This window comes from Microplitis demolitor, chromosome 5 (genome assembly GCF_026212275.2).
Source record: "Microplitis demolitor isolate Queensland-Clemson2020A chromosome 5, iyMicDemo2.1a, whole genome shotgun sequence".
In the NCBI taxonomy this organism is placed as follows: domain Eukaryota; kingdom Metazoa; phylum Arthropoda; class Insecta; order Hymenoptera; family Braconidae; genus Microplitis; species Microplitis demolitor.
The window spans coordinates 5,877,078-5,901,653 of NC_068549.1; the positions used below are offsets into that span (position 1 = coordinate 5,877,078).

Genomic DNA, 24,576 nt, shown 5'->3' on the forward strand with positions numbered 1-24,576 from the left:
TTTTCCAGTAGATATTTATGAGTAGATATATGAAGAAATATTAAAAATTTCAATTCGTTTAGATATTGTCCGATAGAATATATCTCATATAAATAAAGTAGGTAGAGGTCATCATATAAATTTAATTTTTTTGAAATATATTTTTGTAAGTTTGAAATATTCAAAAAATTACATGTAGGGATGCACTTGCATGATCGTTTTTGATGCTGTGATAAAAGGAATAATTGAATTATTTATTTCTCTATTGATGATGCATTTTATTTTAATCATTAATTTTTTTTTTATTAATGGACATGTTTATTGTCTATATGTTGTGTATTTATTGAACAAGATTTATTCTTCAACTCTATTTAGTTAATTATTAATCTAGCGACTCTTCACAAGAGTTAACCTTTTTTTTATCTACATATTGCAAAATTTTTTTTATTTTTTGTCTAAGCTTAAGACACCATTTTTAGGACATTTTAAACATCATTTTTAACGTCCACTAATGACCATCAGAGACTGATTGCTTTTTTGGTATAAAAATTTTTTTGTCAAATAAATTCAACTCAATAATTATACATTTTTTTTAAACTAATAATCACATTTTTTTTTTCATTTATTATTAAAAATTATTTTAAAATTACTAGTAAAAATTTCAAACAAATATAATTACTAATAAAAAAATTTTCATTTTTTTCTTAATTGAACATAGTAATTAAAAATTTTAACTAATTATTATAAACGCTACGTGCAGAAAAATTATTGATGCAGATGTTGACATCAAACAGAAATTAATATTAATATTAAATTTTTATTAACTGTTTATATAATTGCAATAGAAAATTAAAATATTTATTCAAAAAACGCAAAAAATTTTTATCTTGAATTTTTTTTTTATGCATTTTGTGTAAAATTCATTGGTAAAACTTTTCATACATATTTTTAATCTGTGAACTCCATTTTTTTTTAATGTACAAAACATTCGTGATTTTTTTTTTTTTTTTTTTTAACTCTTTTCTAATTGTTAAATACTTTTTCCAATTAGTATCAAATATTCTACAAAAAAAAATCCATAGAATACTTGTTCCATAAAAAAAAATTAAGAGACATCAAATTAACGTTCAAAAAAATTTTGTACAGTCGAACCCTGTAATAAGACTATTTGCTGTCTTTTTTATAAATCAGGTATCGCGATAGTTTGACAGAGAAACTTGTAACCCTATGACAAAGTCCGACTATTAAAAAAAAATTGACATTAATTGCAATTATATTAACAGTTGACAAAACTAAATATCGAATTTATCTCTAATAAATTACAATGCCACCCCCTTAGACACTTTTAGTATAAATAAAAATTTTACACGATAAAAATAAAAATAAATTTTTTTTTATGTGCGTATCAATTTTTTATTTCATAGAAAAAAAAATTAACTTTTATCGATAATAATTATTGTATACATTAAATGTATGTATTTATTACCAGAAATATTTTTTTAACTGTATCAGTTTATAAATTATTAATCAATGCAAGTTAATCAGTACTAAATATATAAACTATAGTTATTAATAATAAACTATTGCATAATTGGTGTTAACTGTTTACAATTTGGAAGTCTGTTAATTGCGCATACGTCCTATAGATTCAGTTTTGAATAATTTTATAAATATCATTATTATCATATTAATTATTTATTTATTTTTACCTCCTTTCTATTATATTTAGTTTGTATTACCGGGTTTTATTTAAATATTACATTGCTCCAGCAATTTTTTTAAATATTTAACAATGTACCTGCTTATAAATCTAACATGGCATTAAAACATTCTCCGTCCTTAGTATTTTTCTTATCAATACTCTACATTACTTACTCATTACCCATTAGTTTTCCGCAATTAAAAATATTCATTACTATATTAATTTTAACATTTAAAAAAAAATAAGTAAACAAGATTAATGTCCAATTTATCAATACGTTAATTTTTTTTTTGTAAATACATAATTACACTACACTCAAAATCTATTAAAAAATATATATATATATATATATTAATATATATATATACAGTTAATAAATAGCCTCGAAATTAGTAAAAAAAAAAACTTGATTAATGTAATTTTAATTACTTATAGAAAATAATAATAATTAATAATAATAAAATACTGTACTGGCTAATTCAGTCGAATACGAACAAAAAAAATTGTCCTAATATTTAAAAATTTATCATCCAATTCACAAGTTATTTGCCATTTAATCAGTCCATTAAAGCTCTTTTCTTTATTTAAATAAAAATAAAACAATATCATTTGATTGAAATTGCTCTTGGCATAATTAAACCATATAAAAATTAATTGCACATGATAACCCGTGTTAAAAAAAATTCGTTACAAAAAAAAGTTCGATATACGAAACTTCTAAACTTGTGACAGAATAAAACTCTTTTAGTACTTTTGTAATTTTGATAGTAAAAAACAAAAGTTTATCTCAAAACGTATTTTTACTACATTTTATCCTCGTTCCGAAAAAATTTTCATTAGAAATCACTAGCTCCATAAGAATCTAAAAAAGTTGATAAAAAGTTTCAAATTAGAGGTTTTTCGACTTTTTCGAAACGAACGTAAAGTTTAGTAAAAATATGTTTTAAAAACATTTTTTTTTTACTATCAAAATTACAAAAGTATAAAAAAGTTCCACTTAAAGTTCTAATCTGTCTCAAGTTTAGAAGTTTCAAATGCCGATTTTTTTTAGAAATATTTTTGTAACGAATTTTTTTACACGAGAAATTTAACATATCAATTAATATTAAAGTATTATTTAATGTGTTAAATTAAATTAATTTGAATGATGAAACTTAATAAAATATAATAGTGATAGTAATAATAATAATTAACACACTAAATAATACACTGTATGTATACGTAAATGTATTACATGCGATGTATTACTTAGTGTGTTAAACGCCGATTTCATATAACTTCTTGACTATTATTAACAGACTGAGAACTACGGGATGTTTTGCGGCTAACTGGCTCTAAATAAGCTGCTGGCGCCCAACCTTCAATACCAGTGCCAATTAATTTAACAAACCACCAACCGGCACAGCCAACTTTTAATAATTCCAGGTGATCGCCTTCGCGCATTGTTACTTCTGATTGACCAACGGCACAGTAATCAGCTAATGCTACGTATCGTCCACCCTAAAATTTATTATTATTAATTAATGACTTATTAAATATTAGCTTTTACTAGTTTTATAAATTTTGTGTTGAATTAAAAGTATTTGAATACATTGTAAATTATAGCAAGTGAATATGATTTTACTTGAATCAGAATTTACTCCGTCACTCGGAGTACCGGAGTTAAGAAAATATATAGAAATCCTATAAAAAATCAGAACTTATATCAAATTTATAAAATCTTGAGTTCAACATTTGAATTCACTATTATCTTTTTGACTTGAGATCTACGATCAGTAAGTAAGAAAGTCAACCTGTATCATCGAAAATCTGTTAATTGGGAATCTGGGTATTCGGGATTTGTGTAATAGACACGCTGAAATTTTTTTAGTACTCGCACTCAAAACAATAAAGTGCAGAAACAGTGCGCATGCATGAAAATTTTTTTCAAAGAGAGCGCACTTGAAAAATTCTGATCGAATATTCATATTTTTTAAAATTACTAGTAAATTTATCCAAATTTTAGTTTGATGCTAAACCTTATAGGAATTGAATATCTTCAAATTTTTCAAATACAGTATTCAATATACTTTATATGACTTAATAGCACAAAAAAATAATTTATAAACTAGTATCATTATATATAATACAAAAATAAATTTACTGGAGCTGGTCCTGGATTTTCCGAAAATGCATCTTCGTCATCAGTGTTACTATTTTCTGAACTCCAAGCTACATCTTCTTCCGTTGATTGTGATACATCAGTAACATGTGATATCACACTATTACCGTCAACAGAAAGTGTACGCAATGACCCAGAAACACTTTGTATCTCCCATGATATTGTTTGTCTCAATGGCCTACAAGGTAATTTTCATCAATCATAAATTTTCACTATCAAAATAATAAATTTAGGTTTAAATTAAATACTTACTTGTGATTAGATTTAGCTAACGCATTATTTTGTTTTCCTTTTAATTCAGCAAGTTGTGACATCAACACACCTTTTATTTGTCGTACCCACGATTGTTTGACTTCATTACTCGGTGCTTGGATCGTATGAACTTCAGCACGACCTTGTAACCATATTTCAAATCTTCTCGTGTCCCCTTTTACCGATTCAGTTAAACCGATTTGTGACATCTGCACAAAAGTATTAAATTATTTAATAAATTCCAAATTACAATTTACAATTTCACTCTGGTCTGAAATTTTTTTGTTTTATCTCTTGTCATACAATGTGCTATTTATTTTTTAAACTTACTTTAAGAAAACGTTTGAAATGATAAGTTGCTTTATTATGAGCTTGTGGTTTACTGTGTTTACAAAATATCATTGCTTTTTCATACAGAAAAATATGACGTTGAGAAGGTTTTAGTCGTAATAAACGTTCACGTTTACTGCTGCTCCAAACACTAAATGATCCTTGCAATAAAAGTTCACCTTGGGCGTTCAAATCTCCCTGTAAATTAAATTACCATAATAATTATTATTATTTATTACGCGTTTTTAGGTTAGGTCATATATATACAATTTTTATTATGCTATTGACCAAATTAGAAACAGAAAGTAGAATCGTCAGAAAATTATTTTGCTACACAAAAATATTTTATAAACTCAAAACTTATCGATAATTGCAATTAAAATTATTTGTCTAAATTAGAAATTATAGTAGTAAATAAAAAATTTCTAGAGGCTTACAATAATAATTATAGTGCAGCATAATAATTTATTGACAACTCAACTTCCTGTTTTAAATTTTTTCGACAGCATAATAAAAGTTCAGAAATATCCTGATGAAAAAATATTTTATACAATTGTATAAAGTTATATATAAATTGGATAGAAAAAACGGCCTGATCCATTTGTATACAATCGTACATAATTATATCTTATTTGTATTCAATTTGTATATAATCACGCACTGTATTCGTATAGATTATATATAATTATATACAATTCTATATAATAGTATACAAATATATATATTTGTATATAATTTTATTATTCTTTTTTGTATTTCTATATAGAATTGTATATGATTGTGTATAATTGTATATAATTATATAAAAATTTTATATAATTATATATAATTGTACACAGTTATATAAAATCTGTTTTCATCAGGTTCTTGGGCCGATTTTTCTCCATAAAAAAAACATTTAAATAAAAAATGTCAGTGTTTCGAATTCGATAAACTGATCCTGAACTCCGCTTATATAAAATAAACATAAACAGAAATTAATTAAATATTTACTCCAAATCCACTGATTGCAGTTTGATGCATGCTATCATTGACACATTTCAAAACAATTAGCATACAATCCAATGCCTCTTGTAGCTCTGTACAGCAAGCAGGTTCATCGCTATATTTAAGTAAATCTTTCAATAATAATTGATATTTAGTAATACGCTGCACGGGTTTCAACAGATAAGCAGCCAACGGTAACTTATGGCCCAGTTTTTGTTGACAAGCTGCTAAAAATTGTGGCTCTCCTTGTATTTGCTCTCTCAAACTCTCAGATCTTGTAATATTCTGACAATAATAACTGTACAGTCGGAAAAATATATCTCTTCGCTGTACAAAACACAGCGCTACTAATTCGGTATTTGATATACAATTTTCCAAGTCACGTAAAAATGTTTCACCGTGAAAATGATAAATTTCTTCGAGATTACCAAACAGTACATCCGATTTTCCAATCAATGCACTTGGTATTAAATGACTCATTGTTTCGTTCGTCATTTCCATTATGTATCCTTTTATTATAGATCCAAGTTCTGCTACATAAACACGTTCTGTTTCGACAAGTTCTGTTAATACATGGCCGCGTTTAAGTCGCATTGCTTCGATGTCTCTTGGTTCGCTTTCTGGTGACGATGAGTCACCACCTTCTATTGGACCCATTTCCATCTTTAAAAAAATTTTTAAAATCAGTAATACTATTAATAGTTTATTTTCAAAAATTTAACACTTTTATGTCTAAAATGCTATTGTCATAGTCAATAATCTCAAATACTTAAAAAAAAATTGCGGTTCTTCTAACCACAATATTGTAGTAGCGAGTACTCTAATATGTAATAAAGGATACTACAACTTGTAGTAACCTCAACTACAGCTGCTGTTGTAGCAACTACAATTTATTTCGGTGTGTAAAAAACATTAATATTTGAATTTTTAAAATCGTAACTTAAACTTAAAAAATTTATGACGTATTGTAAAATTTATTGTTTGAATGTTAAAATTTTCTATAATGACACCCAAGTTCCGGGTTATAATTGCAAACATTAATTTTTAATTAGTATATTACACACCTAGGGAGAAAAGTAGGACATTTTGACCCGCGTGTGTAATTGCCTACCTCGGGTGAAGATGTGAGTGGCAAACACGTAGATTGGGACGTCATACATTCCTTCATGGTGTGTATACGATTTTTCAGATCTGCACCTGAAAGTTTAAATTTTTGCCTCTGGGGGAAGAATGGCGCATGCACTAATTTCTTCGACTTTCTTCCCTCTAAACAAGGCAGAAATTTAAACTTTTGGCACAGGTAAAGTAAGAGACCCAGTATCCGATCAAGGAACTAGTACTCGATCAGTCATGCATATTTACTACTAATTTTTACTAAATATAAATCTGCAAATACATGGAGTGATCGAATACTAGTTCCCTGATCGGGTACTAGGTCTTTGACCTTATGGTGAAAAAATATATTTTTCTTTAATTTCCTCTTCTTAAGAAAAGTTCTATTTTTAGCGGAAATTTAATAATAACAGTAATAATAAATATTATTACTAATCAATATACCTTTGGCATTGTATTGGCTTTTTTTAAAACTCTTCCTGGTTTTATGATTTGTGGTGAGGCTTGAAGTGGTTTTGCTGGCTCTGGTGTAACCGTTTGAACCGGTCTCGCGGGTTTTATCAACTGTTGTTTCAAAACAATTATTTTTTTCTCGCACATCAATGTTACATCTTCGATTCTCTGTAAGACCTACATTGAAATTTTTATTTTAAATATTATTTAAGTATAGATATTTTTATTTCAATAGGTCAGAAGTCATGACTTGTAACAAAGGATTTAATTATAATCAAGTGAGTATTTTAATTTTTTTTATTTTTTGATAATTCAATTAGGAGTACGTTAAAACTAACGGGCTCTTGTTCAATTCATGACACTTAAAAGGCTTAATTTGAAGCCCCATTTACAGATATATCTATTTTCACAAAGGGTATTCAATGGCCTTATATTATTAAGAGTAAAAAAAAGACAAAAGCGTTAAAGAGATAAAAAAATCTCCCATTTCACTTACTGTTTTTTTTTTTTTTTATTGATTATAAGTTTTCAAAGCTTTTACTCGGAGTTTTTATTTCTACTTTATTTAATTGTGTACGCAAAATTAAATTGGGTTGAAAAAAAATATTTAAAACTTTTTGAATAAAAAGTTTCTTTGCTTCTTTATGATTAGTATGGCTCTTATGATAATGAAATGGAAAATTAAATCAACTTTCAAACCCAGTTTATTTATCAGTAATAATTATTGAAAAATGAAAGTTTTTTAATAGAAAAGCTTAGTTTGTCGGTTTTAATTTATTTCATACATAATCAGCCTGTATTTTTATTAAAAATTTATAAAAATAAAAAAAATTATGAAAGTAAAATCTTGGGATTTCAAAAATTTCGTAATCACCCAAAAAAACAATGGACAAAATTTTCTAAGAATTATGAGCGCAATAATAAATATCAGGGTAAAAATATTTGGCTGAAAAGGCTAAATTTGGTTGAAATCAAACCGAAGTCGTAGAATTTCATTGGAAAAGACCGAAAGTTAACTAAAAATACGCTGAAATTTTGTTGTTCATAATAAACAGGTTTAAAACTGGCTGAAATTTGACCGAAATCGGGCTGAAGCCGTAGAATTCATTGGAAAAGGCAGAAAGTTAACTGAAAATACGCCGAAATTTTATTATTTATAATTAACAGGCCGAAAATTTTTGACTATTTTTAGGTCTAGTCGTCGGCTAAATTTCGGCAATTTTTAGGCCTAGTTATTGGCCAAATTTCGGCCTAACGATTTTTCGGCCGTGTGTTCACTTCCTAGGCTTTTTATCGGCTTCTTTTCACCCGGGAAAAAATTTCATTTTTATTTCGGCTTTAAATTTTTTCACCCGGATAGATATTTATATTTGAACTAATGGTATTTTGAAAACCTACTTGACGAATTAAAACGCATTGCAGCAAAAATTTTTTGAAATTTCACAATGAGTATAAATCTACTAGTAAAATTTCTTAAAAAAGTATCCATCACAAAAAAAAATAATAGTAAAACTATACATTGAATTTACAAACTGTCATATTTATGAAAAAAATTATAATTAAAATCGTGTGTAGCCAGATAGTTGTGCTATCGGATTTCGGTTTAATTTTTCAAATTTTATAATAATAATAATAATTTACCTGTGCAACTAATGCTTTAGTTTCTGGCATTATAGAATCTTGAAAAATACATCGAGGACTATGGAACTCTTCAGCGGCTTCAACAAGCTGCTCTAGTTCCTGAAGAGCCTGATCCGTTGGCATTGCGCTGTTTTGTGAAGCGAGAAGTTCAATACCTCGTGTACACCACGCATTAGCCTAACAATTTATCCGTCAAATTTATTTATCTGCCTAAAATAACAATTAATTACAATTAAAAAAAAGCTACCTTATCAATACGTTCCATAAGTTCGCGGCATTTAGTGAGCGTATGCAACCGCCTTTCCAATCTTTGACTCAAAATAGTACAAACTCGTTGCAATTCAGCGCATTTTGGCTCTACGACTTCTGTAGGACATTGATGTCTTCCTGATAATAATTGTTGTCCAGCAGCAATCACTTCCTCAGCACGATCAATATCACCCTGTAAATTAAATTTCAGTCATTCATTAAATTTATAAAATAAAAAAAAAAGTTTTTACTTTAATAAATAAAATTATTAATTAATTATTCTACGGATATCACATAATTAATATAAGCATTTTTTTTTTTTATCATAAATAAAATAATAATGAGCATGTACATGCAGTTAATGCAGTTCATCATGCTGTCTAAATGTATGTAATAAAAAAAAAACAATAATGAGTGCAGATAAAATAAACATAAATTAATTGATGTTTTATTTTTTAAAAAAATATAATTTTTTATTTCATCAGCAAAATAAATTTGATAAGTTAATTATTTAATATATTTTGATATTATAAATAAATAATTATGTATAGATTTATTAATCTGGTTAATTTTGTTGCTGCTTACCAAGACCCAAATCCACATGGTATGCAACAAATAGGACTATCGACAAAAATAAAAAGTGGAAAGCGATGCAAAATACCATTTGTGCTTGTGTGCATGGGTGTTTATTTTTTTATATTTATAATTATAGGTATTTGTTTACTTTCACGGTCACCTCTTTACACTGTCAAAAATTTTTGGTATTGAAAATTATCCTCGAGGACCTTACACGGTGTTCTCTGTGTGAATTGACGGTGTAAATCGTCAAGACGTGTACTTTTAACATTTACACCATTAGCGGTGAGATCGTTCTAATTTATACGGTCAAAAATTTAATACATTGCATCATGTAACTCACACCAACGGTGTAGAAAATCTTCACACCACAAGGCAGACTAAAAATTTTTTATGGTGGTTTGGTGTTAAAACTAGATTATACACTGTAAAAAAATTTAAGTGTAAAAATCTTCTCTAAGAATTTTACAAGGTTCGCTTGGTGTAAATTGACGGTGTAAAATTTTATTGGTGTAAAATATCAAACTGTGTACTTTTAACACCATTAAAGTTTTTTTATTTCACACCATTCGGTGCACTGTACAAAACTATTGGTGTAAAAATAGTCCTTGTCCTTTACACCGTCTGCTCGGTGTAAATTGACAGTGTAAAATTTTATTGGTGTAAAATATCAAGCCATGTACTTTTAACACCATATGAGTTTTTTATTTCACACCATTTTTAAATTGTCGGTGTAAAATTTTCTTTGTGAAATATCAAGCGGTACGAAGTAATCTGGAATTTCAAATGAATAACTTGTACATTTACACCATTAATGGTGTGAACGTTCTTATTTACACGGTCCAAAATACCGTGCGTCTTATCATTTTTACACCGGCAGCGTAAAAAATTATAACACCAAACCATTTACACCACACTACACCGCGAACTCAAAATTTTTTACAGTATATTATCACACAATATTTGAGGTAATAACACCGAACGGTGTAAAAGAGAAACTTTACACTACATAAGAAGAACACCTCTTGATATTTTACATCAAGAAAATTTCACACCGTCAATTCATACCAAGCAGAGAGTGTAAAGTCCTCGGGTATCATTTTTACACCAAATTTTTTTACAGTACACCAAATAGTGTGAAAGAAAAAACTCATATGGTGTTAAAAGTACATGGCTTGATATTTCACACAAAAAAAATTACACACCATCAGTTTACACCAAGTAGAGAGTGTAAAGTCCTCAGAGACCATTGTTAGACCAAAAATTTCTTATAGCATTTGTTGAAAGCAATATATAGAAAATGGCATCTTTGCTTATCAAATGTACAAATGACCGCGAGTCTACACAAATACCTAATTATTGTGCACTTTAAAAATAAGTTATACATTTATAATTTTGTTTAAATTATTTATTAAGAATTTTATTTTTATATTTCATGTAAGAAAAGTGTATATTAAAAATAATTATTTATTGCAAATAAACATACCCGGCATATACGTTGGAAAGTTGATGTATCCCGTATAAGTTGGTCTACCCGAACTTGAGTTTCTCCAACTTCAGTCATATCGTCAACGGTTTTTAGATGTTGATCTAATGATGCCTGTAGTTCACGAAAATCTTGTTCGAATTGCCTTAGAGCTAGACAATGTCGTAAACGAGAACTGTGATGTGACCAAAAAAGGTCAAATGTACGTTCTGTTTCTTCTAATTGCACTAACAATCTGTAAGTTATATTAAAAATTATTTAAAATTTGAATAAAACTTATAAATTGTGAGTGTACTTATTACCTTTCAACAGCAGCGACATTTCCTAATCGATCGGCAGTACTTTTACCGGTCAATTGTCTTACACTATCTAAAAGTGCTTCGCCATGTCGTGCTGCGCTCAAAATTTCCTCTTTAAGTTCATTGTACTCAGCTTGCTGCTGATTCAATAGCCGGGTTGTTGCTATCGTGTTATTGGGAAATTCTATTTCCGCTAGGCGACGTGTAAATGAGTCTAAGGCAAGTGATACGTCTTGAGTCATGGATGAAAATTTTTCTAAACTCTATCAACAATAAAAAAATATATATATATAATTTTTATAAATATATTTGAAAAAAAAACCGAAATTAGAAAAAGTGAATTTATTTTAAAATGAAATTTGCAGCGAAACTACAGACTTTAGAGAGAAAATTTTTAAACAAAATTTGTAGGAAATTTAATTTTCTACAAAAAAGGTCTCTATGTTTATTAACGTAACTCTGATAGTTATAAAGATACAGATAAAATAAACAGAAAATCAATTAATTTTAAAATTAACTTTTTTACTTTAACTTCAAATTACATTGAAATAATGAGATGTATGTAAAAATACAATCAGACACTTTTTGTAGGAAATTTAATTATCTACACAATTGTTTATATACAATTTTGTTGTATCTCTACTAGTTTAGTCACAATTTTGATTTTTTCACCGCAATGTTCAAATGTAAATTTGAAAATTGGTAATAAATATATGAATAAGTTATAAGTGAGTGATATTTTAAAAAAACATACTATTCTATTTTGAATCCAAGTTGTATGACAGTACGGTAAATCACCGCCAAGTTGTTCTGTCAGCTGATCTTTGTCAATAAAATCATACAGCTCAGTCACATTAGCCAGTACAATAACGCGAAATTTAAAATCTTCACGAAATAATTTATTTGATACTTCAGAAATGGCTTTTTGGAGAAAACCAACTGGCCGCAACACATAGGCAACATGAACTAATCCAGGAAAAAATGCCTAAAGCAATAAAGTAATAAATAAATATTTCATTTGAATTATTTATTAAATAAATTATTTATAAATAATATATAGCAGGAATATGGGTAATATAGGTTCTTATATATTTGTACACTACAAATTGATGTGAATTAATAATATACTTATTTTTAGTTACTTGCATTCTAATGTAAAGCTCTTAAAAAAAATAGTGTTTTGATCGATTTCAAGATTTTGACATTAAAATTGAAATAACTAGAAAAAAATGCGGAATTTTGAAAAACTTTATCAGAGATAATTTGTAAAGAATAAAATTGTCTACAAAAAAGGTCCTATGATATTTTGTGATAAGTTTGATAGTTTCGCCGGAAATGTAAAAAAAATCTTGAAATTTACTAGAAATTTGATTTCAAGCTTCGATAACTTTTCAACAGATGAATTTATCAAAAAATGATAAGAGACTTTTTTGTAGAGCGTTCAATTCCCTACAAAATTATATCCTTAGCTTATCTGTACAATGAACCTTTGCCGAGGTATAAAATTCTAAACTTAAAATTTCTTTTTTCCTATGTTATTTAAATGTAAAATCGAAAATTACATGAGCGACTTCTAAATATTAATATTAAGAGCACATCTTTTAACAGGCAATTTATGTCACCCCCCCCCTGCAATCATTTAATAGACGGTTTTAAGAAAAAAATTTCTGCTATATATAATTTATTATTAATTACAATGGATGCAAACAATAAATTATTTAGTAATTAGCTCACAGATATTTTAATTAGGACAGTTTTAACAGAGTTCCACTTGTCTGTTCGGCGATCGATTATCAAATGAAATCCCAAGTCAGCTTCCTGTAATCTATAGCAAGTTTATTAATAATAATTACAGTAATTGATCAATTAATAATTAATAAAAAAAAAAAAAAAAAAAAAAAAAAATAGATATCAGTAGAAGCGAAAAAAAATCTTACGTGGGAACTGAAGTGAGATAGAGCATTAAACGCTGATAGTCTAAATCACTAAGATTGTGAAAGTTTCCATTGTCAGGAAATGTTATTATTGGACATCCTTCTCTTGTTTTACCTCCTTGATAATAAAAACAATAAAATAATTTAACTACACATCTGCATTAAATTAACGTCTGTTAATAGCCGTATTTAGTGTCAATATAAACAGCAATTAAATTTTTTTTCATTTTACAAAAGCGAATTTTTAAACAAAAATAAATTCCCGCACTAATTAGATGCGTTTTTTATAAATCTATAAATTAATACAGTACTGTAATAATAATAAAAAAGTATATTATATATATATATATATATACTATAGTTATTGAAATATTGATCGACACTGAGTTGAATTCTGAATTTTTATCCAAGAATATCGGGATTATGTGCATTATATATTTTCGGCGGGAGAAACCGGTTTTAACGGATTTTTATTAAAAAATTCCGAACACGGTTGACATCATACTGCAGTGACGAGTACTGGGATGCATTTACCTTCTATATGATCGAACCTCGTCATTAAATTCACTAAATTTACTCGGCTTGATTAAACATATTTATTATGCTGATTAATTTACCCGTAATAATCGCATACTGATGCTGAAGAAGATCTGCTACGTCGCGGACTGCTAGGTCTCCGTTTTCGATCTCTCCGGTCATACTTTCGACATCCTCTGTAACAAAATTAAATTCGTTTTTATTTAATTGCCCGTTTATGTAATAAATATATACTAGTAAGGTAAAACAATAAGAAAATTTTATCTCAGCCATACGCTGTAAAAAATTTGAATCTCAATTTACTAAATTTGGAGTTCTGGGGTTTGAAAAAAAATCGGTTTGTATACGAAATAAATAGGGAATTTTTTTTAGCGGAGTAATTTCGGAGTGATGTAAATTTTAATCCATGTTGGGACTGATCCGGAGTTTTAGTATTAAAATTAACTTCTCTTTGGATGACCTGCGTATATAGAAAAATATATATGCTAAAATTAGATGCCAGATTTATTGCATCTAAGCACAAAAAATATATATGTTCGATAAGTTTAACGTTATAGATTCATATATATATATATATATATATATATATGTCAACATATATATAAATATATGTTTGCCCAACAAAACTATATGTTGGATATATTTCTCATATAAAAATGATACTTTTTAACAGTTAGATGTATCAAAAAATTATAAGAGACCTTTTTTGTAGACCGTTCGATTCTCTACTAAAATATGTTACGATTGATCCGTTGAGATATAAAATTTCAGTTAAAAAAAATTTTTTTCCCATGTTATTTAAATGAGAAATTTTATTTGAGCGCGCTTTTTCTAATTGAGTTGCAAGGCCCGATTTCGTACCCAATTTTTTTTGTTATATTCAATGTAATTTTTATATGAGACCAAAAAAAAATTTTGAATTTTATTTCACTCCGGGAGGATTAAATAAATAAAAAATTATCCGCTCCGAACTCACTCTGGGTTTAATCTGTGTTCGCCTCAATGATAAAATCAATTGAACTTATGATTAAATTCTGTATCAAAGTATATATATTTTTATACATGTGTATATATATTTTTTTAATATCAAAAAGCTTTATAATATTTCAAATTAAATACTGATTTTTTTGTGTCAAACACAACTTGTTAATGATCTTAAAGTTATCCAACGTCTAATAATTTTTGATTTATTTTTTAAACGATAAATTATGAAAAAAAAAATATTTTAAAAATTGCACCTATAGATTTTTTAATTTTCTAAACGTGTATTTTTGAGTTTTTGTTTTTTTTTTTTATAAATGATTTGTTAAAAAAAACCGAAAATTTTGAATTGTCTTCTAACTTTAGGATCATAACTTGTTAAGATATTTTAGAAAAAAAAAATTATACGGCAGTATATTAAATTAGTAAATTACAATAAAAAAAAGCTGAATCATATATTTACAGTTTTTTTTTTGTATTATCATTTTTTCTCACGTTATTAAATGAATTTAATTGACTAAATAAAATAATTTTCTCTGTATAAAATTACAAGAAATTTTACACAACAATAAACATAAATATTTACATATATAATTTACCTCAATATAGAAAATAGGTCTCTTGTATTTAAACTAAATACATTATTCTTCCTATTGTATTTTGTGTAAACATATATATTTTATACTATGTGACATTTGATAATATCAGTTCTATTATACATTCACATATATATAATATATAACATAACATATATAAACAACAATAACACTATGATAAGAGAAAAGCATAAAAGCAAACCATAACTTAATTCAAAATAATTCAAAAAAAAAAAAACCGCGTTCAGTGCACAGTATTTGGAAACGTTTAAATATAAATCAACATCATCATCAGCAGAGACTACTATCGTTCTCGTTTAATTTTACACGTGTAGTTATAACGTGAACTCTCCCGCAGTGAACTGTTAGTAAAAGGCCTCTGGCCCCGTGAGGATGCACTCGAATGACCTTCTCTTGATTCCTCTTTTCCCCATCTAAAATAGTTTCCAACTTTATCCACAATATCACTGATATAACTGTATAACGGCTCTTATATAAATATAAATATAATACCAATCCAATCCGATTCAATTCAATTGATTGATATATTTAAACTGGAATATTAACTGACAGTTTTATTCTAAAAAAAAAAAAATCAATCCGACACTTGCTCCAATTAAATAATTTTTTATTTACTTTTTTTTCGTATAACTTTTTTATTTTAATTGTGGTAACTGATAGTTTAGAAAATTGCTGGCATTTAAATATGAATATTATAAAGAAAAAAAAATTATAGTCTGTCTTTAATTAAACGAATTAAAGCCTGTCTGGAAGTTACATTAAAGAAATATGAGAATATATATTTATTTTATGAATGTATGAGGTGTCTGACCCTACACATTATTATGGACATTAAAACAATGCGGACTGTATTTATGAGTACTGAAATTCCGCATTATTCAATGAATAATTTACTTGGTTTAATTTATATTTATAAAAACAATTATTCCCATATGGTGTCCTATAGGAATCCAGCATAGATCCCGATATAGATTCTCACATGGGTTATGGGAATACACCATGCCAAATTTATATAGGAATCTAGTATTCCCATGTAAATTTTTATCTCGACTTCCCATGGGGATCCGCACCATGTCAAAGTTCATATGGGAATTTTGTATAAACTAGGAATTAGAAAAATTAATAAAAAAACGTCACGTTATTGATACAAATACCATAAAAAGTATCAAGTTTCTATATGAGAATCCAGGTACTGACAATTTCCTGTGGATTTTCCATATGGGATTCAGATACCCATGGTTTCTTATATAAATCCATACACTCGTATATTAATTCCTGTGGATTCTAAAATAAGTCCATACTTTCCTATATGGATTCCTATGGGTTCCCATGGTTTCCTACACGGATTCTTATATATATAAATTCATACACTTCTCTATAAAGTCCTATGGATTCTTACATAAATTTATACTTTTCTATATGGATTCTTATGGGTTCCCATGCAATTCTACATGAATTTTTTGACAGGGCTTGGTATGAGTGATTACATACAGATATCAATTCGATGTTTCTCACAGTAATACCATTCATTAATATATAGAAAAACTCGTAGACCTAAAGATGTTAAAATAAAAAAATCGGTTTTGCCCCGAATAATTCACTGGGCTCATCAGTAAAGTTGATGCCAATATATTCTACTTTAGACCATTTAAAAGATGATGAAATTAATAGTGACAGAGAATTGTCATTTATGATGATCTTATAGGAAAGGTTCCATGACAACTGATCCCCGACAAGTGATCATACGACAATCGATCCCACAGACAATTGATCCCACAGACTAGATACAACTGGCCTAACTGACAATTGATCTTCTAATTCATCAGTTTCATCAAGATCTTCATAATTTTCATTATCATCGTCTTCAAAGCCTTTATCTTCATCATTTCAAACCGTAGATTGATGGGATCAGATGTCGGTGGGATCAATTTGTAGGGATCACTTGTCATGGTATAAAATTATTCGGATCAGTTGACGGCACACCATTTTTTCAAATTTATTATAAAGTAAGAGACTTAGTTCCCGATCACTCATGTATTTATATATTTATATCTACTAAATCTTACTATATATAGATATCCAAATATATGAAGTGATCGGGTGCTAGGTCTTTTACTTTATTATAAATTTTACAGTGAATTATCGAATTGATATCTACAAGTATCACACATTCGACGTTCAGAATCTAATAAAATGTCAATTAAGCGATCCGTAAACCCATAATATCTTCAATAACAAATAAAATAAAACTGATCATATTATAAATTCAAAACAGTAAATAATATTCTAGTTAATGGCTAATTTATATACACATATATTTAACTCATTACTTAATTACATATTACAAAATATTAGTCATATTTATATTTAAAAAGAAAAACTATAATAATATATATAAAATTTATATGGCAATTTAGCAGATCAATATATAAATAATCATTTATTTATTGTAAATTTTATTCAAATAAAAATATAATCTAATAACGTTTCATGGGTTACATATCATATATATAATTGAATCATAATGACCAGAGTTAATTTTCCGAATAAAAAAAAAATAAATATTTTTACGCCGAATTAATATTAGCAACCGTTATTGGAAGTCCAGATCTGTTGACTAATAAACCCGTGGTAGTTAACTGATAGCTCAATTCCCCATTTAATTTATTTGTTGGCGTAATAAAATATGAATTATTATCATTATCATGTTGAATATCACCAGAGGCAATAACAATTGGTATCATATCAGCTGTTTCTGTTATAAAATGTAACGACTCTGTTTGTTCTGTTTCCGTTTCCCCGGTTTCGGTTTCTTCTTCCAATTCCATTTGTTTGTTATTATCATTAATGATAACGCTATTACTAATAATTGATGACTGATATTGATTTATTTGCTGCGGTCTTACGACAAATTCAAGTTTTGCGAATTTAATATGAGGAAATTGTACTTTCATAAAACGTCGGAATGTCGAGTAACCCATTACTTTTATCGTCGGTGATAATTTTCTGCAGTAGTCTTTATATAAATCGTGAACTGTTTTTCGAGTTATTTCAGCTGGCAAATGTATCGAAACACCCGTTGAATTTTTGATTGATGTTTTTATTGTCTTGTGATTTATTTCTTGTTCTTTTATAAATGACTTTAAAAATTCAGTTGCTATTTGATAAATATCCAGTGAAAATGTATTATGGGGAATTTTACCATGATTACCATGAACACGAGGCGTCACACCATGAGTTACTAAATGTTTCCGTATGCGTTTTATCTGGTAGTGCGTACAGTTTTCGAGATACAAAAAGGCGTCTAAACAAACACGACGTCCTTGATAAACGTATTGAGCACGTAATCGTCGACGTTCGGTGTGACGGGCGGTTTGATTTGGATTTGCCAAACATGCCATTGTTACGCCCATTAAATACATATCGTGCTCGGCTTTTGTTAACTCAGCGATATTAAGACGGTGACGATACACTGCCTCGGGATTCAATCCTTTGAAACACTGGTCGTCTTGACACTCACAGCCGCGTTTAAAACGTTGCAGTACTTGGGCGACGTTGTCTTCAAGTTTTGTTGATTCGTATTTAGACTCTTTTATTATTTTAGACTTTTTTGGTTTTAATACTGGGGCCTTTATTTCTTCAGATAATTCTGCTGTCTCTTCATCACTTACTACTGTCTGTAATAAATCATAAATTTTTTAAAAATTACGTAGAAAAAATAGTGAATAATTTAATGATCTAAATTTTTTTTAACTTTTAAAAATTACCCATACGAACATTGAAACAAATTTTATTACCATTTAAATTTATTATTGTTCATATATAACCAGTTATAAACTCAGTAAATAATTCAAACTATAATCAGTAAGTTACGTAAATTAATCATTTAACACTTTAGAAGTTCAAGTTCATGTTTAAAATATTTTGTTTCAGATGAATCATTAGTTGCTTCATTATAATTTAGTTTTCTTTTAAATGAAAAAGTTTGAATTTTTTTTTTTTGATGATAATTAAAATAAATTAAAAAATTTAATGCTATAGAAAAATTGATATCAATAAAGTATGTAAATTTATGAGTGTAAATGTAGCAGACATCAGACAAATTTAAAATTATAAATAAATAGAGTAAAAAATTTAAAAAATAATAATTATAAAAAATGCACTTATTAATTTTAAAATTTTGTATATGCGCATTTTTTTTAAATTTAGTTTTATTAATTATTTATTCCATTTATTAATAGTTTTAAATTTGCCTGCTACATTCACAGTTGTGCTAATTTAACTGAGTTTAATTATTTTAATTAGTATAATTAAAAATCTATTTTATTTATGATACTGAATTTGGCAGGCGTCAAATAATTTTTGAATTCTTAACAAACTGATGAATTATAAAAAAAAAAAAAAAAACATATTGAAAAATTCCACCTTTAATTTTTTAAATTTTCTACATGTGCATACTTTTTTTTTTTTTTTTTAAATTCAAATTATTGAAAAAAAAAGTCTAAAAATTCTTGATTGTCTGCTAACTTCAGGATCATTTTTATTTTAGCAAAACTGAGATCAATTGTCACGTTAGGGATCAGAACTCTGACATAAGTTTTGTTGTAATTAATAAATAAAACTTATTGATTAATTTAATAATAAAGAATTTGTATAAGTAGAAATTTTGCTAAGAATTTTTTAGATAAAATCAATAATAATAAAAAAAATATTTATTAAAATTTTAAAAATAAAATAATTGTTTAAACTGATAATTTGTAATTAAATTTAATTTATTAATAATTAAATCAAATAATAAATTAATATTTAAATTTCTCCAAAATTAAAGTCAATTTAATTGAACTCAAATAATCCACTTAGTAAATTAAAATATTTAAATTACCGTATTCTCATGATGCTCATTACTATCAACTCCAGATTTTTTAATCCTGCTAGAGTTTATTTTCACACGAGATTTTTCCACTTTTTCAAGTTCCATTATTACGTATTATATTTATTTATACATTACAAAAATAATCACTCAATTTTATCTGAAAATAATTTGAATATTTAAATATTTAAAATTTTTAAATAAATATATATATTTACAAAGTATATTAAAGTACAAAACTTAAAGAATTTATAAACAAAAGGTCGAAAGTCGCTGGCACGTTATGTCGCCCAACAATTTTCGTCTTAATAGTCTGCTGATTATTAGATCTTTACTTACCGATTTAAAAATATCCCAAGTAATAGTTTTGATGTTTTTTATTTTTTTACATTTATTCAAATCATCAGGCACAATTTTATATTTTTATTATGTAATATAAGAACGTTGTTTTATTTAAAATACTTAAAGAAATAACGAAACACGAGACACGATATGGCGATCGTTTATTGCCGTTGCTTTGCAGTGGGGTTAATTTTCAGGGCTGTATCAATTTCCGATTTATTTTATTATATTTTTCATTAATTATCACCAAATTTACTTAAAAAACTCGCGAATTATCTTTTAAGAATTAAATTTGAAAAATTTAATTTAAATTTCCCGCAAATTTAAAAAAATTTAATTTCAAATAATTTTTAGGTAAAACTTAAATTTAAAATTTTAAATAAAATTTGAATTTAAAAATTATTTTAAAAATACGTCACGAGTTTTAAATTTAAAATTTATTGATTTTTTTTTTTTTGAATGCAAATAATATTAAAATTTTTTCGAGTATTGATTTATTTAAAAGTAGAAAAGATACGATCCTGGACAAAATGAATCGCGGGAGTTGCGCATGGACGCAGGGACTTTGAAGACCACATGTGTAGAAGTAAACATGTTTAGAAAACCGCAAAAATTTTTTTTTATATTTATAAATTTACAAACTAAAAATATAAGCATAGATATAAATATACTTAGTATTTAAACTTGCAACTAATCGTTCAGCGATAATTTTTATCGCAAAAAAATTGCATAACAAAATAATTATTTTTAATAACTTCTAACTCATTAATAATTAAAAACTGACCTCTGCATAAAACAGGACAATGAACGATAAAATCGATAGTATTTTAAATATATACTAAAGTTTATAAATAATTTTTCTATCCATGATAAAAATATTTTTTTTTTTAAATATAAATTAAAAACAAAGATAGTAAATTTTATAAATAAAACAAATTACTAATTACTAATTACTAATTATAATTTATAATTAAAAACAAATATTTTCAAACCTGGACATTTAGTCGTACAGTGATGATGACACGGACAATTACATGTATGATGTTTATATCTTAAAGTATTTGCGGAATTTGAATTCAACATTTTAGTCACTTTTTTTCACTCCACTATTATTTATAAAAAATATATAAATATTTATAAGTTTATATATTTATTTTTCTTTTAGCAAATGTCGAAAATTTTCGATCGATTGTTTTACGATCCACCGGCATTTCACCCTTGCGCACTTTGATAAAATCGAACCATGTCTATGAACTCAATAGATATAAATATATATAAAAGTATAGAGTACTCTAAGTAAGTGTACTTATATATTATGACAATACGATAAAGAGTACATACAGTAGTTACAACTTTACTCAGACTACTATTATATCAAACATTGGAGCACTTGAATACTCAAACGTGCTCTGTGTTGATAAGATATTAAGAGAGATAGAAAATATATGTTTATGTATGTATATATATGTAGAGAGATCTGATATATTCCAAGTTTGAGGGGATTGCAAGTACTAGAGTAGGGGCAAGTGCAAATGTTAACAGCCAATCGTGTCTCTGCAATATTAAATGCGTGGGAGTAAAATTGCACGTGACTTAGCCGCACGTTTTGCGGGAACTCCTTGAAATAGAAAAAAAAAAGCCTATTATAATTTATAACATTTAACGACATGTATGTGATTGTTATCGCGTATTGGTCGTTTGTTTGCTTGTTTATTTACTTAAAATAATAGCATTTAAACTGATAAGTATGTAGCTTAAGATACTAGATATCGATATGGTTTTAAATATTTATGGAGTTTATTGTATGAGTATGTAACACTCAATTGAACATATGTACATCTTTTTGTGCTCTATATACGTCATGTCATGAATATTCAAATTACGTGTGTGTGCTCTTCCAAGCGTTATAATTACACGTTCTTCATTAAATGTATCGCGATTAGACCGAATTTTATTTAGTTTTTATAGACAAGTTGATTGTTACTTAGATTGAGATCTAAGACGGATAAATTCAAATTTTTTCTTTTATTTATGAGTTTATGGCGGGTTGAAATCGAATGAGAAATTTTTATAGTAATTTATATTTATTTTTCTCTTTTAATAAATAAATTTATGAAACCGAAGTTACCAGACAATCAAAAATTTTTGAATTTTCTTTTTCAATGATTTAATTTAAAAAAAAGAAAAACTAAAAATATGCACATGTAGAAAATTTAAAAAACTATAGGCGCAATTTTTTGAAAATTTTTTTTTTTTAAATTCATCGTTTTTAAAAAATTCTAAAAATTATTAGACGGCTAATTTCAGTATCATAAATTTACTGGTTTATTAAGTAATGATAGAGGTTTTTTATCACGATGACGATAGTATTTTTTTGTTAATTTAAATAAAATTACTGGGTATTAGATGAGTAGTTTTTATTTAAAAATTTTATGATTTGAAAGTTGTAATTAAATTAATTTAGCATGCAAGTAAATAAATATTTGAATACATCGAGGAAATTTAATTTGAATTTTTAAATTTGCCGCTAAAATTTTCGAAATTTAATTTTGAAAAAATTTAATTCCATAAAAAATTTAGAAGAACGCCAAAATTTAATTTTAATTTAAAATTTTATTAATTCTTTATAAAAAATTTTAAATTCAAAAACGAAAATTTGAAATTTAATTTAAATATTTAAAAATTTTATGATTAAATAAATTGTAATAAAATTAATTTGGTATCCAAGCAAATAAATATTTTAGTCCATTGAGAAAATTTAAGTTTGGCTTTTAAATTTGCCGCTAAATTTTTCAAATTTGAAATTGAAGAAATTTACTATTATTATAAATTTTGAAGAATTAAAAAAATGTAATTTGAATTGAAAAATTAATTGATAAAATTTTACTTAAAAAAAATTTGAAATTCAAAATCAAAAATTCAAAATTTCATAGTAAAAATTCGTCAGTAAAAAATCCAAAATAACTATTTCAAGTATTTGTTGAATAAAAGTAAAAAAAAACATTTTGTCGATATTCGTAATTTTTTATACACGAGTAGTTACATTTGTCAAAAGAAACTTGCGCATTATTGGACCGCAAAGTTTACGTATCCCTCCCAACCGAAAATGCGTCAAAGGCGTTGTTCCATATAATAAAAAACCCTCTAGGTACTTGGCAGCATTCTAAAAAACATTTAAATTCAAATAAAAAAGAAACAATCTTCATTTACAAACTTCTCTATAAATTTATTAAATTCTCCCTACGTCACTTCTAGCTTACCGCAACATTAAATAAAATAAAAATAAGTACATCTGCAAGTATAATTAAATAATGAATTACAAATGTAAGCATTATAAAAAATCATCGAACCGCGTAAAAGTAAACTTACCGGCCTCAAAGACCTCGAGGTCGAGGTTACCACTTCTGCTGCGACTGATGCTGCTGCTCGCGTTATAACTCCCTCTGGCGTTATCTTCCATTGCCCTGGAGGCGCTTCTCTTGAATTGTTCAAGAAAACTGTCTATTTGATTTTCAATACTTGTCGGTGAATTCGCCATCACACCCACATTTAAATACACAAACTATTATTTACTATCAAAACTTCATTTACAATTAATTATTTTTTTTTTACTACAATTACACTTCACCCACTAGCTCAACAATAAATATATATACACTTATATATATACTTTATATATTTAATATATTTTTTTTTATTACGTCTAATCATCGATATCACATTATCAGATGACAGTACCGGAAGATGACTACATTTTAATAAATTAATTAAAATATTAACTGACACACAGCCCTAGTGTTTTAATTAACAATCGCAATTAGTATTATAAATAATAATTAATTTTAAATTAACCATATCTATTTGATATGACGTTTATTTGTAATTGTAAGTCATGTTTATTGTGACGGAACGTCAAAAGAACTGGAGACTGACTTCGCTCTTGCGACAGGTGTCGCGATTGCAAAACTTTTTAATGCGCATGGCCATACACTGCATTTGCGCAAATAATAATTATTATTAAAATTTTTATTCAGTAATTAGTGTAATTATACTATTTACAGTGTAAT

General features: G+C 26.7%; 2 protein-coding genes across 5 annotated transcripts; both read right to left on the bottom strand.

The window, feature by feature from the left end:
* Nucleotides 1-995: 995 nt before the first annotated feature.
* Nucleotides 996-24,414, bottom strand: LOC103574489 (guanine nucleotide exchange factor DBS). Of its 4 annotated transcripts, none has more exons than XM_014441819.2 (15): nt 23,879-24,414; nt 13,780-13,875; nt 13,166-13,280; nt 12,963-13,053; nt 11,983-12,213; nt 11,232-11,491; nt 10,930-11,164; nt 8,866-9,060; nt 8,619-8,795; nt 6,969-7,154; nt 5,418-6,074; nt 4,425-4,622; nt 4,095-4,303; nt 3,825-4,020; nt 996-3,181 (listed from the first exon to the last, which is right to left on the bottom strand). In XM_014441819.2, the coding sequence occupies exons 1-15, from the start codon at nt 24,045-24,047 to the stop codon at nt 2,951-2,953; spliced, it is 3,246 nt and encodes a 1,081-aa protein (XP_014297305.1). In that variant the 5' UTR covers nt 24,048-24,414; the 3' UTR covers nt 996-2,950. The 4 variants fall into 4 exon arrangements, with proteins under 4 accessions (XP_014297305.1, XP_053595630.1, XP_014297306.1 ...); XM_053739655.1 differs by lacking the exon at nt 23,879-24,414 and adding an exon at nt 23,770-23,790; XM_014441820.2 differs by lacking the exon at nt 23,879-24,414 and adding an exon at nt 21,502-21,933.
* Nucleotides 17,596-20,684, bottom strand: LOC106693573 (uncharacterized). The gene is made up of 3 exons (XM_014441823.2): nt 20,507-20,684; nt 20,180-20,327; nt 17,596-18,974 (listed from the first exon to the last, which is right to left on the bottom strand). Exons 2-3 carry the CDS (start codon nt 20,273-20,275, stop codon nt 17,865-17,867), a joined length of 1,206 nt encoding a protein of 401 aa, XP_014297309.1. The 5' UTR covers nt 20,276-20,327; nt 20,507-20,684; the 3' UTR covers nt 17,596-17,864.
* Nucleotides 24,415-24,576: the final 162 nt, after the last annotated feature.